This window comes from Bacillus rossius, chromosome 1, assembly GCF_032445375.1.
Source record: "Bacillus rossius redtenbacheri isolate Brsri chromosome 1, Brsri_v3, whole genome shotgun sequence".
In the NCBI taxonomy this organism is placed as follows: Eukaryota; Metazoa; Arthropoda; class Insecta; order Phasmatodea; family Bacillidae; genus Bacillus; species Bacillus rossius.
In genome coordinates, this window is record NC_086330.1 from 205884267 (window position 1) to 205901929 (window position 17663).

A 17663-nucleotide genomic window follows, 5' to 3' on the forward strand; every position below is an offset into this window, starting at 1 on the left:
GCAACCATTTTTGCCAATAAACATGTTGCCGGAAACGCGTAGTTAAGCCCCTGTAGCCCCAGAAAGAGTCAGCGTAGGCAACTTGTGGTAGAGTGAACATTGAAATTGTTGCATACATTTTACCAACGTGACAGCCTAAAGCAACAGTTTCAAAACACGCCCACCTTGAGCGACACATAGGTGGCAACAGCGAATCTTTTTTCACGGATACGCTGGAGCATGTGTGGAGTCGACCTTATGATTTCGAACGCTTCAATGATTCGTGGTGTAAGATCTTATACTGTTTCTACTGGCGTAGCGTAGATAAGCCCTTTTACGTAACCCCACAGAAAGAAATCTAACGGGGTTAGGTCCCGTGACCTTGACGGCCATGCGACAGGGCCCGCTCGTCCAATCCATCGGTTTGGAAATGTTTGGTTTAAATACTCTCGCACTTGCAGGGAAAAATGAGGTGGTGCCCCGTCATGTTGGTACCACATCACACGTCGGACATGCAATGGAACCTCTTCAAGAAGACCTGGTAGTTCGTTCTGAAGGAAGTGGAGGTATCCGGCACCGGTTAGTCGTGGCGGAAGAAAAAAAGGCCCGATGAGTACGCCGTCAACAATACCGGCCCACACATTAACTGAAAAAGTTCCTAGCGAGCTGTAACACATGTTGTATGTGGATTGACATCATTCAAACATGACTGTTGTGCGAATTGAGAATAGCGTCATGAGTGAACTTGGCTTCATCGCTGAATAAAACCACTAACTCGGGGTTCCTCAATACTCTTCGAATGTACCAACGATAAAGGTCATTCGAAGATGATAGTCCGCCGGACTCATGTGTTGCACTTTTTGAATGTGGTACGGGTACAAGAGTTGCTCATTAAGAACTCGCCAAACAGCCATTTTGTCAGCGTCCATATCGGAACCTTCTGCCCTTGTGTTTGTATCCGGACTCTCCTCAAATCTCTGAAGTACATCTTCTTCAAAACTGGGAGTACGAACCCTGCGTGGAGCACCAGCATTTGGTCTTGTGACGGCACATGTACCAGTATCACGCATTCGCTGCAAACATGGTGTGAGCTGGAATCCTACGACCCGGATATCGTTCTTCGTACAGACGACGGGCGTCTCGTTCATTTTGTCTAGCTTCCACGTAAACAAGCAGCATGTCCGTGTACTTAGTAAACGTGTACTCCATTCAGCTCCGCTAAAACGTCGCCCTTTTCAGAACCACAGCGAAATAAATGACACCACGATTTTTCTTGTACGACAGACCACCAGTTATATCAAAACACACTGCGACACTGCGATGTCACGCTGCGCAGTGCTATGGCACGGCACGAACGGAAGAAAAGAGGTGAGGGCGCCACCAACGGAAGTAAAAAGGGGCGGGGGTCAGCTTTCGACATCGTACAGTCCTCTCGAGCGCTGTCTGGCGTCGTAAACACGTAATTCACCACAGTATCGTCTGTCTCGCACAAAGCCCAACGGGTTGCCTACGCTGACTCTTTCTGGGGCTACAGGGGCTTAACTACGCGTTTCCGGCAATATGTTTATTGGCAAAAATGGTTGCAAATAATAGGAGCTTTCTACCCTAAAGCGTTGTAACATGAATTTTGATATAGTTCACATGCTTATGTTTAGACTATTGTTGCTTCTCGTTTATTAATTTTATTATTGTAAACCTAGTAATTTTTCATACTTTCCTTGTAACTGATGAATTTAACCATTGTTGTGATTTTTATCTAATGCAAAATACATTTTGGAATTAACACAGGAATTAAACTGTGATTTATGTCCTTATGTGTGGAACTAAAGCCTGTGCGTGTGTGGTGGAAGGACAGTGGTACAGAATATACGCAAATCTGCCATGCATCCGTTTGCAAAATGTCTGAATTTAAGAGTTACAACACGCACCAGCTGCAGAAGAAGCAATTTAAGCATTTATCAAAACTAAAAAAGTATAGTTTAAAGACAATGAGACACCAAGAAGCAGTGACGAGTAACAGTGTCAGCATTTTGCGTTAAACGCCACTGCAAACACAATTTTCCTGTTTTCTTATGATCGCAAGTGGTAATTTTTTTTATTCCATCTAAACAGCCCTGCGAACTTGAAATATGTACCTAGATATAAAGCCTTTTCATGCCACGAACATAATAATCAGAATTTAATATGATTTTTTATTAGGTGGCGGGGGGGAAGGGGGGGGGGCAGGTCAATAAATTTTTTTTTCTGTTTGTTTGCTCCCAAATTATTTTTTTGTAGGCATGATAAATTATTTTGGATACCATAATATTTCTTCTCGTTTGCGGAGGGGGGATACACTCCAATCTCACCCCTTCCACCAGTGTGCGCCTGTGCAGTGAGTATCCTCATGTCTAGTGCAGGCTGTTGGTGCAGTAAAGGATTAGTAGGAAGTTGGTTTACGCATTCCCTATTTATTTTTACTCTTTATTGTTTGAATCTTATAAAGCAGGTGCAAAAATTTTGATATTTACAACTGCTGCACATTATGGCAAAAATTTTAATTCCCTGTTTTTTTTTATTTTGATGTGTTTTAATATGTGCTACATTATGTTTATGTGTGTGTTGTTGGCAGAATTCTTACATTATGCTTTTTTTCTTAGTTATAGCAGCAAATCGAAGGCCATATGTGGTCACATTCACAAAAGATCTACAAAAAACCAGACTGTCATTAGTCCACATTATACATCGGTCGTCATTTGGAGCTGAAAGTGTAATTCCGAATTCTATAGTAAAATAAGTACTTGGACGGCGGTTTGTGCAGCGGTACGTCACCGGGTATGATGTTGTCGTAGTGCACCTCGACGAACTGGTCGCGGTCGGCCCGCGACTGCTCGTGGAACAGGCCCAGCGCGTGCAGCAGCTCGTGGATCGCCCGACCCTCGCCGCCTAGGCAGTTCGGGCCGCTCCTGTCCGGCGGCTGCAGGGACAGCAGCTGAGGTCCGCCGAACCTGCCCACGAAGCTCCAGCACCTGCATCACGCCTATGTATTCTCTTAAACGTCTCTTTTTGTTTTCAAAATAACACTACCTTTATTATTTAAAGAAATTTTCTTTCATGAAAATCTGTTCAACCTCTTTTGGCTTAAAAAATGTGTTGAAGAGGCAAAATTTTAGCAAGACCTTTCATTACGATATAAATTATTTAATTACTTTTGCATCATAGACTTCACTCGTGTCCGTAAGAAGTTCTGCTCACACATCTGGAGGCAGAAAGGGCAGTGGCTTTCAGTGATAGTGTCGGTGCCGTGATGAAGAGGGCAGTATGGTCACATCACCTCGTTGTAATGCGTGTTCACTTGTTTCTTCCGAGGGTTCATGAATGACTAGACCATTTCATAAATTCTTTTTTAAATTTGTGCGTTTGTCATGACGATGTTTAATAGCCTTTTAATTTTGACAAACACAGGAAATATTTTCTATAGCTCAATTTAAAAACTACCCGCTTTCTAATCATACCATTAAATTTCGCGGAGTATGGTGACTCTTATCCTGAATGACCCATGTTTGTCTCCAATCATCATCCTCTAATTTTCCATATTTCCGCCAAATCACTCCAGGCAAATATTGAAATGGTATTTTAATTGAGGCCAAGCTGTCTATAATGACCCCTTTGATAAGTCGTAAAAGGTTAGTTTAAAAATGGCGATGCAATTTAACCAAGTGAATTGTGAGTGGTGTACAATTGGGGCTCCGTGCCCTGGCTTCGGCTTGTGATGCCGGCGACAGAGTTCAGTCTGTGGATCGTGATGTCACGTTGGCAATTTTTGGTGTCAAATTTCCTCAAAATTCCTCAAAAATGACTCAAAATGTCTCAACATTTCTAAACATTCCCATTTTAAGATAACATTTTCTGCTACCAAATTGTTACTAAAAATTATTTTATCAGGTGGTTCAAACAAAAACCATCCATTACTCAGTCAAATAATATGCTTTGAGACACATGAAAAGCACTAACATGAAGGATGAACATCCTTATCCTTGGTGACTAGCGAAGTCTTTATACTCTTGCAATCGCTAGTGAGCATCCCGTAACCCACATTAAAGAAATAAATAATTTTTAACTCAACACAATCCAAAGCAACATCTGTTGGCAAGATACGGGGCTACTTACAAGTTCTTTTGCATGAGATAAATTACCTCTCGCCATTGAATGGAACCAAAGACAGTTAAGAGACATGTAGGCTTGTAGTCATGTAGTCCTGTAATCTCGTTGCCTCCTAGTCTAGTAGCCAAATAGCAGATAGGCCTAAGACTAGCCAAATACTTTTGGAGGCGAAGACTTTATGAAACCAAAGACTTATGAATCCCAAATACTTTTTGTGGAGACAAATACTTTTGGAGCTAAGGACTTTTGGAGCCAATGACTGTTGGAGCTAACGACTGTTGGAGCTAATGACTATTGGAGCCATTGACTGATGTAGCCAAAAGACTGTTGGGGGCATTATATCCAATCTTAAATGACGATCGCATCCTAATGAAATGAATGTACGTGATAATGTACATCCTTTTATTTAAATATCTGTAGTTAAGTTTGTATTAATGTATTCTACTGTTAAGATAGTATCCAACTGATGAGATCTTTTTACAGTAAGTTGAATTTTCGTCCAAATATAATTCCTGTATGTCAAATGCGTCTCCAGAGTGTGTGTACTGTGTGTCCAGAATGTGTACTGTGTGTTCAGTGTCTACTGTGTGTTAAGTATTTGAACTGTGTTCACTGTGCGTCCAGTGTGTGTACTGTGTGTACTGTGCATCCAGTGTGTGTACTGTGTGTACTGTGTGTCCAGTGTGTATACTGTGTGTAATATGTGTCCAGTGTATGTACTGTGTGTAATGTGTGTACTGTGCGTCCAGTCTGTGTACTGTGTGTATACAGTGTATACATTACATGTTCGGTGTGTGCATTACATATTTGGTGTGTATATTGTGTGCCCATTTATTTTGTCAAATTTGCTTCCAAATGTGCTTTTTAATGTGGTTTGGATTAGTGTATTAATGTAAATGAATCGTGTTTTGACTAGCATATTATTTGACAGGTTGCGAATATATAATAAGTCCCCAAACTGCGGTAATTTCAGTTTGTTTCTGGTTGCGGAGGTGTAAGTTTTGCCTAGTTTTCCACATCTGGTGCGTAAGTCGTGTAATTGCCTCTTCTTGTGAACTTTACCTTCTTTAACGTCGAACAAGATAGATTTTTTTACGATGATGGTGCAGATCCCTTTAGCAACATCGACGATGATGGTGCAGATCCCTTAAGCAACGTCGACGACAACACTAGAGGAAACTTCAACAGTCGTGGTACCACCAGCAGAAGAGAGCTTAATGACTTTAGTGCCGGCTGCAGAGAAAACCATGATTCACAATGTTTCGCTCTCGATGGAGACTTCAAGGACTGGTGATTCATCAACGAATATTCAACATCTATTCCGTTATTGAGACAAGATTATCTCAAACAACGAAACGACGACACGAGAAGAGAGAATGTGCTAAACATAGTACTCGCAAAATGTTTGTCTGTAACCAATGCTGCAAGCTATTTGCAAATCTTGATAAGTTGAAAAGACACTTGAACACATGCAAAGTTTCTGCTGCACAGCAGAAAGTAAAGGTTTCGCTACAATAGTGACTGATTGATTCGCTTAAGTGTACACCGGGAATTGATACAACAGCAGCAACATCATCTGGTTCAGGTCTGAAAGGTTTGTCTTCATCAACTAGATATCCTTGTAGCTAATGTGATATGACGGTAGCATTTTCCCATGATTCACGAAGACACGAGAGGAGCAAATGTGTGCAGAATCCTTCTCGTACGAAGTTTCGCTGCGATTTGTGCCATGTTTGATTTACACATATTGACAGATTCCGATGGCATGCGAAGAAATGTAAATGTAAAGTTCGTGTGCCCACAGATGAACTACCTGCATAAATTTTGTCTGCTCCCTTAAAATTGGAGACTCGTATCCTTAAAAGCCCAAAAAACATATTTTCAGCAACCGAATGTGATGAGGCCTGGATATGAATCCAAGCCCCAGACTGTGCTCGGTGCATTACAGGTAAATGATAACGGATTCCACTTGGCAAAATCAGCATTTCGTGGAATGTTGAAATATTATTTTATCTATATACGTTTAGTGATTCGAAAACATTTGTCCTTTTGTTGACGATATCAGGCAGAAATTTATCAATCATCTTATTTATGAAGTTGCTACATGCAGACCTTTAAAAATAACTTTTGGTTAGACTGTGTATAAGGCAAACCATATCCATTGAGGACAAATTAATGAAGTGCGCATTCAAGGCAGTGTGTATTCTCATTTACAATTATGAAGTTGTGAAGCAGTCTTTAAGACATAGTATTGAAAAACACTATCGGAAAAAAAAATTTAGGCGAAGGATCTTACTGGTCTCTGTCTTCAGTAAACCGATTGTAGCTAACGATTAGCCAGTTCAAGTCAATGCAGGACTAAATGTTTATTGAATTGCTAACTTTAGCAAGTTTTCCTGTTCTATAGGATTCAAGTAATATATATTATTTGTTAAAAATGTTTTTGAACATCTCACATTTACTGACATTGATGTGATATTTTATTAAATTAATGTATTTTTTTATTGACCAAGGATCGAACCGAATAGAGGGGTCGATATAATTAATCAGTATTTTAATAAAATATTAATTTAATAATTTTTGGAATTTATTCTGAATTTCTAGCTGAATAATTACGAATTTACAAGTTGGTTTCAAAATTTCAAGATGGGGGCGCCACAGTAATAATAACTGACGGTGGTCTTCAGCAGACGAAATCAAGATGATGGACCTGACGTCATACTAGTTGGCGATATGTGTACCTTAGAATAAGTGGTGGGAGATCAGTCTGTCGATGGCTTCCTTGGAGGAAGGATCTGTGTTCATTTTTTTCTTTAATTTTTGCCCTGACCGGGTTTAAATCATGAACCAATTGCGTCTTTTAAATAATAATTTATTAAACTTTGATTAATATATTTTTTTATAAATTTTAAGTATTTTTCCCAATAAAATCTAATAATAATTACCGGATTTTCAGAATGGCGACGGTTAAGTAAACTGCAAAATTTTTGATTAAAATATGGTAGCCATGGTATCCTAATTGAAAAGGTGCAGTTTAGAGCTACTGCCCATGGGGAATTTAAGCCATTTTTGGGAAATATCAAGCCATTGAATTTTTGAGGACTAAAATGGGAAATTTTACCTCAAAACGGGAATGTTTTCCTCGAAATAGGATGATTTGGTTTTAGAAATTTTGAGTAATTTTTGAGTAATTATGAGGAAGTTTGACACAGAAATGGCCTCCGTTACGTCACGATCCACAGATTGAGCCCCAGCACCGGCACCACAAGCCGAAGCCAGGGCTCGGAGCTCCATTTATACAATAATATTGTTCGATCTTTGTTCGTGCTGCGAGATGAGCGACTGAGGACGAGACCAGACTCACCCCTTGGGGAACTTGATGGGCCAGATAAGCAGGAAGTCCTTGGCCTTGCCATCCCACGGTACAAACCTCAGGCACGTCATAAAGTTGAGCATCACGATGGCCTTGTAGATGGTGGCGTATTCCTCGGGCTCTGAGGACACAACAGCCTCCCGTGAACGCGGAGGAACATGCTTCCACGCCTTCCACACTTTGCTCCATGTATTGCAAAACACATGTCACTATGCGACAAAATATGCTGTGACTCGGACAATCTGAACTAAACATATAATTGAAGTTTATGTTATATTATATGAACGTCTCTTCAAGCTAATTATTTTGATAAAAAAAACTTTTAGGAAAATAGTTTGTCTAGTCGAAAACAATACTCTATTCCCGTACATTCTTCTTGAGACAGAAATGAAGACATTTGCGTGGTAATTGCTTAGACTAAAAGAAAATGTTACATATATTATATTTATTGTTGGGGAACCTCTTCAGGTATGAATATTATACTCGTAAAGACTTAAGACTTACGTTCCTAAATCCAAAATATAATACTTTGACAGAATAATAAACATGCATTACAAAAATGTATTGTATTTTCACACTACCATAATCGCTCAATACTGACTAGCATCTCATACTGTTTCCATGAAGATGGCAACTGTAATGTTTCCCGAGAAGTCCGTGAGCCCTTAGTATTTTACGCGGCTATAACCTACATGCCAAGCAAACATACATTTCAGATAGTTATTTACACTTAAATTATCTAAAATATTCTGAAGAAAACCTTACATTCCCTTCATTTCGTCAAACCATTAGTCAGGTGGTCTATGCTGCAAACCTGTGTAAATTATATCTGAAATCAAACTACGTAGCGCAGAGTAAAAAAAAAATTGGTTGTCTGTAAAGTCAGTTTACGGACGATAGTTTAAAGTGACAACGTCAAAACAAAACATTCATGAAATGATTGATCCAGAAGAAAATGTAATATATTCGGCCTGAGACTGAGCCGTAATAGGGTTTTGCAACCAAACCATTTAGGCATTAAAAATATTATATTCTTTGAGGAAGAAATTTTTTAAAATTTTTCTATCTTTTGTATGATAAAATCTACCTCTGAATGCTTTTATGAATAAAATTGAATCATTTTTATTGAATTATCACTATTTTATATGGATACAAAGAAGGAGTGAAATGAAATCTACAATTTAATCTATAAATTTTCTTTTATTTGCATTCATTAATTCCAATATATTTATTACTTTTGAAGTGTCGTGCGCACCGTATTTATTTTTACAAGTACAAAAAAATATTTCAGCCATTGGGATTTGATCCGTCAATCTATCGATTGATAGTCAGCTATTCTAACCGCTCAGCCACGAGGCCATATTGACACTATTAGTTTCAGATGTTATAAATTAATAATATTCAACGCACGATATTTTTTTGAATTTTCTTTAACTAGCATATTATCTGTTGGACTCGAAATATGTAGACGCTCGTGGGCTCATAACTATAATACGGTGTGTGATTTAGTTGATCAAATAATAACTCATGACAAATAATTATCAATGTCAAACTAAAGCGTGAAAAGTATCATACCAGCAATAAATATTTAGTTACACAGCTAAAACAATACTCATACAACACTGTTTAAATATACTGATTTACACTAGTAATTAAAATAATACGTACTTGTAAAAACGCCATTTCCTTGCGAATATACTCCCGTGGCGCGGTGCACAACAATAACCTCAAACCCCGTTATGTTGTAGTCTGCCCCAAGCCGTGTGTGGCGACATGCGCTGGTGTGACCCAACCGGCGTCACCCACCTATCCCTGCAGCATGGCGGGGTGAAACCTGAGCAGTACGCCGCCACGTGCCGGCCGAGTCCTCTGTACAGTCCGCAACATACCAGAGAGATGCCACACATCCGTAGAGAGACATCCGTAGTGGGACATCCGTAGTGGGACAATTTTTCGTGCGTGCAGCCAGCGTTCATCGATTTATTAGATGTTGTCACGTCAAAAATTATGAATGAAGAAACCATGTGTAAAAAACAATAAATAGATTTCTGAATGTAAAGAGTTATGTTTAAGAAATAATCACATAGATAATTTGAAATATTAAGCGAGAGCATATTCGAATATTTTAATTATTGAAGACTAGATGACCCGGTGAACTTCGTACTACCTAAAATTTATTTGATTGTAACTCATAAAAATATATTATTGATTTTTATCACCCTTCCAACTCCAATTCATTGCGATCGATAATATATGTCGCATCGTGTACGGCTTGAGTTTTGATTGGTTATTAAATGAAACTCCTTTGTAATTCAAATGAATGCAATGTTTTTATTTTACATGAAAGATAAATGCAGTAAACATTCAATGCAAAGCTTTCTGGTAAACTACGTATTTCGTTTTGTTTTCCGGTGCGTAAATAAGCAAAGATGATGGCTTTCCGACACGCGAACACGGATCATACAGTTGTCCATGCGCGAAACACATAAACTCCAAGTTAATGTCGCAAACTTTCAACGACTGGCCTTGAAATTTGTTTATGGTCATCGCGAAGGCCAGACACACGGGGAATTAAAGTCGTTTAAAATTGAATGGCATGTCCGTTGGAATCATCGGGATGCGCGGAATCAAAACATCCTCTCCTTTGTACTTTCCTGTGATAAAAGTCGCCTCGATGACGTTGTTCATAAGCTTTTTAACAGTCAGTCTCGTTCCATTGCATAGTCGAGGTTGATTGATGTTACGTAACATGATGATGACTGAGCCTACTTTCAATTGCAAATTGTGAGATGGTAATCCAGGCAAATCTAGGGAATTCAAAAATTCTGTCGGATAGTTGACTATCTCATCCTGGTTGATAACTGTGTCAACCGATTTCAAGGAAAACAACTGTCCCGGAATAAAATTTTGAATTAACGCATTAATATAATCGACATCTTTGTTTTTCGCTGCCAATATGGCTCGTTCGCGCAGCCAATTATGATTTTTGAAGTTCTGTGCTACATTTGGAAACACACGCCGAATGAGCTCCTCCTTCGATTCGGTCAACTGACAGAAATCAGTGGGAAATGTGACTCATCCAGTCGATATGTCAACTGCAATTTTCCCATTACCAATGTCCAACAATTGCTTCGAAAACACATATGTATTTCGATCTTGATGCAAAAACACTCGCATGTTAGTCGTCAATCGGAGTGTCTTCACGTGCCGCCACAAATTTGATGATTTTAAGCACGCGTTTAGTTCGTCAGCTACAGTTGATCGTGAAATAACTGGAAGAGTCTGACGAAAATCACTGGACAACAGAATCATGGCTCCACCAAAAATGTTTTGATTGTCACGAACATCTTTCAACGTTCTGTCCAGCGCTTCCAGTAACCTCTTGTGGACCATCGTGCATTCGTCCCAAACGATCAATTTGCATATCTGTAGAATCTTCGCCATTGCGCTGTTTTTGGCGAGGCTGCAAGCTGGTGTCTCGTTGATTTGCATGTTCAGCGGCAATTTCAAGACAGAATGTGCAGTTCGTCCACCTTCTAACACAGTCGCTGCTATTCCAGATGAAGCCAATGCTAGGACAACTTCATTCTGCGATCGAATCCTTGCCAAAAGCAATGAAATTAAAAACTTTTTCCCTGTCCCTCCGGGAGCTTCCAGGAAGTAAATTCCACCAGTTCCATTGTTCACAGCTTCTATCAAAGAGTCGTATATAGACTTATGTTGTTTATTCAATTGCGAAACAATTGTACGAGCTGCTTCGGCTAATGCTTCGATGTCGTATTGTTGTTCTTTTTGTAACTCGTGGTTAAATACATCTTGCATTGGAAGATTGGGTGATATCATCCCCAAATACGACAACATTTTACTCGCCATCAATAAACACATGTCTTCTAGCATGATCAATGTCTCATTGTGAATTTCTGCAGTCATTTGCAATGTCGGATTTAAAGTTTGGTGAGGCACACGATGGAAAACATCTTCAGACATGTCGTCCTTATACTTGACCCACAAATCGTCCGGATTTGAAGGGAAACATGTAGATATGATAATCGTTATCAATGTGCGAATTTGATGAGGTGATGAATATATGACAGAATCTTTGAGCGTATTATCCCAATGCGTATCGTTCTCAAGCAACTGTTAGAGTTGACACACCGCACAGTAAGTTCCACACAGATGCCCATTAACAGTTCTTAGTTGTTGAAACGACGTCGGACAATGAACATTCACCAACAACAATCGAAGATAGTAACATTTGTCATTATTTGGATCCACAGTATATATGCGACCCAGAGCATCTGAGGCAAATACATGTCCTTCAACTGGTGTTCCTTTTTTTCCGATGCTGAAATGATTTCGATGATGTGTTCCATGTGTAGTAACATGGCATTTTAGCATACAGCAAAGTGCGAGCGAAAGCATCTACTTGACAAACCGAGAAGAAGCTTGTCAATGTTGTCGATGGTGGCCATGCCGCTCTGTTCGCTGCGTTCTCTGGATTGAAATACACTCGTCCGTTTTCCAGATGTACTGCCAAATGTACAACTGTGGGGTGTCTCTTTTGGATCGCAAAGGAAAATATGCGCCAAATCGCCTCGTTGATGCTGACATAGTGACCCATCTGATACTGAGATACTTCGTCGTTTGCATTTGTTACAGCGAATAGAGCCATATCGCTGCCTTTATTCACATATTTACATATGTACTTGATCGACTTGACGGAGTTACAGTATTCCACATTGATGTGAGCCTCAAAAGCCTTAGACAATATAGGCGAATACGGCACAATCCAACGATTGTCCACTTTAACATATTGCCCTTTGACCTTCACAACTGCAAATCGCCCATTGTCGGCAACTGATCGCCGACGATACAGTGGGTATCCGTCATTGCCTGTGATAGTGTCAGCAATCAGGTCTCTCGGGTATCGCTTGGAACACTTACCATCGATCATACAGGGCGAGACTTTGTTGAAAACTCCGCAAGGTCCATGGATTCTTAGTCACCACTGCATGCAATTTTGGATCAACAGCTTCATCCGGGATTTCGGCTGAAATGATTTAATCGATTTCATTTGGCATGATTTTTTCTACAAACCAAACCAAAATGTGCGCATGAAGCAGACCACGCTTTTGCCATTCAACGGAGTACATCCAGCAATGAACTTAACCATACACACGGTTCTTTATGATTAAATCCATCAGAGATTTTAATTTTTGTTTAAAAACTCTGGCAGTAATGTCGTGTCTGTCAACTGAAGTTTGGCTGGGTAGCAGTTCATTCTTGATTTCGATCCACTGGGGGTTACAGGTGAATGTTATAAATAGGTCTGGGCGGCCATATTGTCTAACATACGACATCGCATCTTGTGCGTATTCGTGCATGTGGCGTAGGCTTCCAATGTAAGTGGCCGGCAAAATTGTCATTCTTCCTACGTTGTTTACATCGCCGTCGGCATTAATCGCATCGCGCAGATGAATGTATTCTTCAGATCGGAGCTGCTTTGGGTTCAAAAGAATATATGTCAATCGCTCAGTCTCAATCATGACATAGCCTACATGTCAACTGCGAACTGGTGGAAAAGACGGCGACACTTCAAAATGTGATTTATTTCGCCTTCAAGAATCATAAGTCTGTATGAATAAAAATTCATAGCACTTACTTTTTTATTGGTTCAGCGCCTGTTAGTTGATTAACCATTTTTATGTTGAAATGGTTTTTATCCTCGCCCTGCCAAAAGATCAATGGATATTGTAGCGCATCGTAGGTCCTGTGCGTTTCGGACACACGTTTCAATTCATTGTTCCGATGATGAAGCATGCTATCTCTAGATTTCACATTTTCTCCGACAATAACAACAGCCACTTGAACCTTCTTGCGTGTTCACCCAAAGGAATTTTGTCAGACCTGATTACGATATTATGGCTGTCGGACGGCATCCGATCCTATGCAAGTTTGAACAATTTGATAAATTCGTTGTTCTGCTGAAGAAACATTTGCAATTCTCTGACTATTACTTGCTTAATTATCGGATTGTGAGCACAACGCTGATTAACTTCCGCATCCGATTTTCCCATAAAATAAATTTGTAAGAATTGATGGTCCACATCCGGTGGTGGTAACAGTGCTCCTACTAAATGATATATTTGCCCTTGGATCTTGAAAGTGGCCATGAAATTGTCTCGTACAATGTGTGTTGCGCCAAAAGACGTCATTTGAAAACAACTATTGTATTTTTGGATGTTGGCCAGAAAATTGTTAGAATCACTTCCCGTTCCAGAAACTAATGAGTGCAATGGCTCTGGTGGCGGGATCAATTGAGGCAATTTCACTTTTACATCCGCACAACATAATCCAGGAGATTCACCACTGAATGTAAACGCCTTGCAATGCGGACAAACGACTGACATTTCTCCAATAGTTACTGACATTTCCGCACCGTAATCGATTTCGGGATCGTAATGGAATGCCGCTCGTTCCAGGTTCACAGGAGCACCGAGTCGGCGCAATCGGTAATGTTCCTTTTGTCATGCTCGCTGGCTTTGTGTTTGATGTGCACGAATTCGTTTCATTCTGAATATATTCGCTTGTCGTTCATTTTCAGTCGCTCTCGAACGTAATTCGGACATGCCAATACGTCTATTTTCATTATCCGTCTCTCGCTTGTCATCGGTATGGTTTGCACGTGAAGTAGCTCGCTGCGCATTTGACTGAATTCGACGACCTATGTCAGCTCGTCCTCTCCTTGGCATTGTAATGAACCCTGTAAAACGACACGGAATTGTTTTCACAGTCACTCAAATCTGTCGATCTTACCTTGACATCTATACAATATTGACATTCTCAAACTAATTTCTCGAGTCTCGCTAAAACACATTTTAATGAATTAGTGATTATGTCTAAGTGTGCAAAGTCAATTAACTTTAATAATAAAAAAAACCTTATAACCTTATTAACCAAATAAATAAAACCTTAACAACCAAATAAAAATTTACTAATCAAAAAATCTTTTAAAAAAAATGAACCTTACTAACCAAAAAGCCTTGATATAATGATTAATCAAAATGAATGTTCGCAAAATGTAATTAAATTCGCTTTAACCAAATCTATTTTCAAAATCCGCTGCCCTGTTTTTTGCAAAAACATTTTTTTAATGTAATAGATTCCACACAACTGCATGAAATGAATTGCAGTTATGCATGGAGCAGCGAACTTACCTTGAAAACCTCACAACATTGAACTCCTTAAACAAATTCTTCGAATCTCGTTAAAACACATATGAATGCATTTGTGGTTATGTCTAAGCCTGAAAAGTTAATTTGCCTTAATATAATGGCTGATCAAAATGTATGTTTTCAAATTTTAATAAAATTCGTTGTAACCAAATATATTCTTAAAATCCACTACCATTTTTACGAAGAAAAAAGAAAGATTTTAAATGTAATAGATTTCACACAACCGCACGAAATGAATAACAGACATTTTTGCACTATTTCCACAAATAGTTACCAATGAAATATTCACAATTTATATCAAACTTCGCTAAGCGGACGGGTCTCGCCAAGGAGAAGGATAAGAAGTTGACAAATCTATGGCGACCAAGGAGAAATGACACAAACAAGCCCAAAATCAACCAGCGACTGGTTTGGTTTTCTATTAAAGTGTTTACTAATATATTTTAAACAATTACCTATTTCTGGATAAAATGTACCCTATGTCCTTTTCTGTACCCCTGACAACGTGTATCCAAAATTTTATGATGATCGGTTCTGTAGTTAAGGCGCGAAAGCGTAACAAAAAAAAACAAATTTTGGGTTTTTCCTAATTTTTCCCCCCTAAACCACCCCTGTATTAAGGCGAACAAAACATAACAAAAATTATTAAAATCGGTCCAGCCGTTTTCGAGTTTAAGCCAGACTAACGCACGACGATTCATGTTTATATATAAGAAAGAAGACGTATATACAGGCTGTCTCAATTTGACAGACATACTTTTGTTTTATTTTCATCACGACAAAATAAGTTACAAATCTCGATACCGACTTTGGTCTTAAATCCTTCCCAAAGGCTGGTATCAACCTATGAAGTCGAGGCTGAACAACAATTTATTTTAAATAATAGAAGGAAGTATTTAAGATGGTACACTGAGCATCTGGATTATGTTTAAATGAATTAAGTTCTACAACCGCAGCTTATTTTGCGGCTGTAAAGCAATTGTTTCATTGAAATAATTGGGGATAGTAACACGTCACAAAACTTAATGTAGAAAATAAATTTGCTACTTCCTATTAATTCATGAAATAATTGTGTAAAGCCACAAAATTTACGGTGGTTGAAGAAATTTATTCAGTTTAACATAATCAGACACTCGGTGTTCCATCGTAAAATACTGTAAGCTCAAACTTCAAAGGCGTAGTATATCAGCCTTGGGAAGCACTTTAGACTAAAAGTGGAATAGAGGTTTTCAACTTATTTTGTCGTGATGAACCTGCGTTTGTCGGAGGACATACTATAAAACACACAATACGTACACCACATATTCTGTTTCGCATGTTTGTTTATGCATGAATTAGTTTTGTTGTTCCAAATGACAGGCCGACTTTCAGTTATAGGCCTACTTATTAAATATGTATAAACTCATTACTTCAACAAACTTACGCAAACATCGGAAGTGACATCTATACACACTTCTCAGACCACGCTCTTCAGAAGAGTGCACAGTGTGGATGTAGTGTCACCAGTGTGCCGCTAAGAACGCTGCATTTACAAGCAAACTGTTTCCTAAAAACGACACTTGCGACAGTGGTGGGAGAAGCGTTGTTTGAACCATTCAGCTAAAATAATTGCGGTTAAATAAAGCTTAAAGATAAAAATATAAGTTCATATTACTTTTAAAAATAAATATCAGTTACTTTTTGAAATTAAGAAAGATTCTCTTCACTAATATTATAAATGCGAAAGTTTGTATTTTTGTATGTGTGTTTTTAAAGCACCCGCGAACCGCTAACGGATTTGGATGAGATTTGGCATAGGGCTAGCTCATAACCTGTAATAATACATAGGCCACATATCAATATGAAATTACATCCCTAATGTAGTGAAAAATGGGTATATTCATTTTTATAACAAAATAACATATGTCATAGACATACAGTGAGTATGTCATTTATCTATGTCCGTCACACGGACATATAGTAAGGTCTGGCAACTTCCTAGCCTTCTCCTTGGTGAGAGCCATCTGCTAATTAGAGCTCGCGGTGGCTAGCGAATTAACGGTGCTAATCACAGTTTTATTTTGAAATTTGTTAATAGATGGGGTTGCCTTGAGTTTTAAAAGCGCTATCGTTTGGTGAATTAAAAATGCATGCCTAACATTTGATGTCGATGTTTGTAGGTTTTTTCTAACCTGTTTTCACAAACTAAATACCTTCTTCCAGGAAAGGAAGAAGATATTTTCACAATAGTATTATCACTAAACTCCATAACAACATAGCCCAGGAAGTTTTTTTATATGTATGAAACTAGATTGCGCAGACAATACTTAAAACACCAGTTACTCTAATTCATGACCCAATCTGATGTACTGTAAGTTTTCTTCTATTGCCGATAGATGGTGCTGGGCTACATTTCCAGGATCTCGATTTAATGTTTTCGAATAGGTTTTTGTTATTTCTCTTTCTAACAAGAGACTTTGATTGTTTTTTTATTAAGCTGATTTTAATATTTATTGCTTTGGTTGTAGGTTAATGGTAAATTGTATTACAGACTTGAATTAATTTTTATAATGATTCACAAATGCAAGTCTAATCTTTCGCAGATCTCATAAAAAGCTCGAGCTATGAAGATAGCCAGACAGCAAGAAACGTCGCTTCATGCGGGACGGTGGAGAATAGAACAGGTGGAGCGTCAGGCAGCTGCTCAAGCGGCTGAAAACTTAATGCATTATTCTGTTCGTGCCAGTCACACCACTTTGCCAAAACTTTCTTCTACATCGAAGCGCCAAGGTATTTTACGTGAAATGATTCAATAAAGAGTGGAAGAATATGTACAGGGCATCCCGTCGAAGATTGGCTTGGTGTGATTATAGTACGAATAAAATAGTATAAAAACAAACAATAAAACTAGGAAAAGTTCGAGTCGTTTTCGAACTAAGTGTTGCTTAGTGTGG

At 38.8% G+C, this 17663-nt stretch overlaps 1 protein-coding gene across 2 annotated transcripts in view; it reads right to left on the minus strand.

The window, feature by feature from the left end:
• The window catches only part of LOC134527253 (hatching enzyme 1.2-like), a 144420-nt gene that overhangs the window by 2445 nt on the left and 124312 nt on the right, over window positions 1-17663 (minus strand). The window contains exons 4-5 of one of the 2 annotated variants that reach the window (XM_063359768.1): window positions 7487-7616; window positions 2791-2966 (exon numbers count right to left, since the gene is read on the minus strand). In XM_063359768.1, coding sequence (XP_063215838.1) covers window positions 2791-2966; window positions 7487-7616 — 306 coding nt within the window. Of the gene's footprint in view, window positions 1-2790; window positions 2988-7486; window positions 7617-17663 lie in introns of both variants that reach the window. The other variant, XM_063359767.1, reaches the window with a different exon arrangement.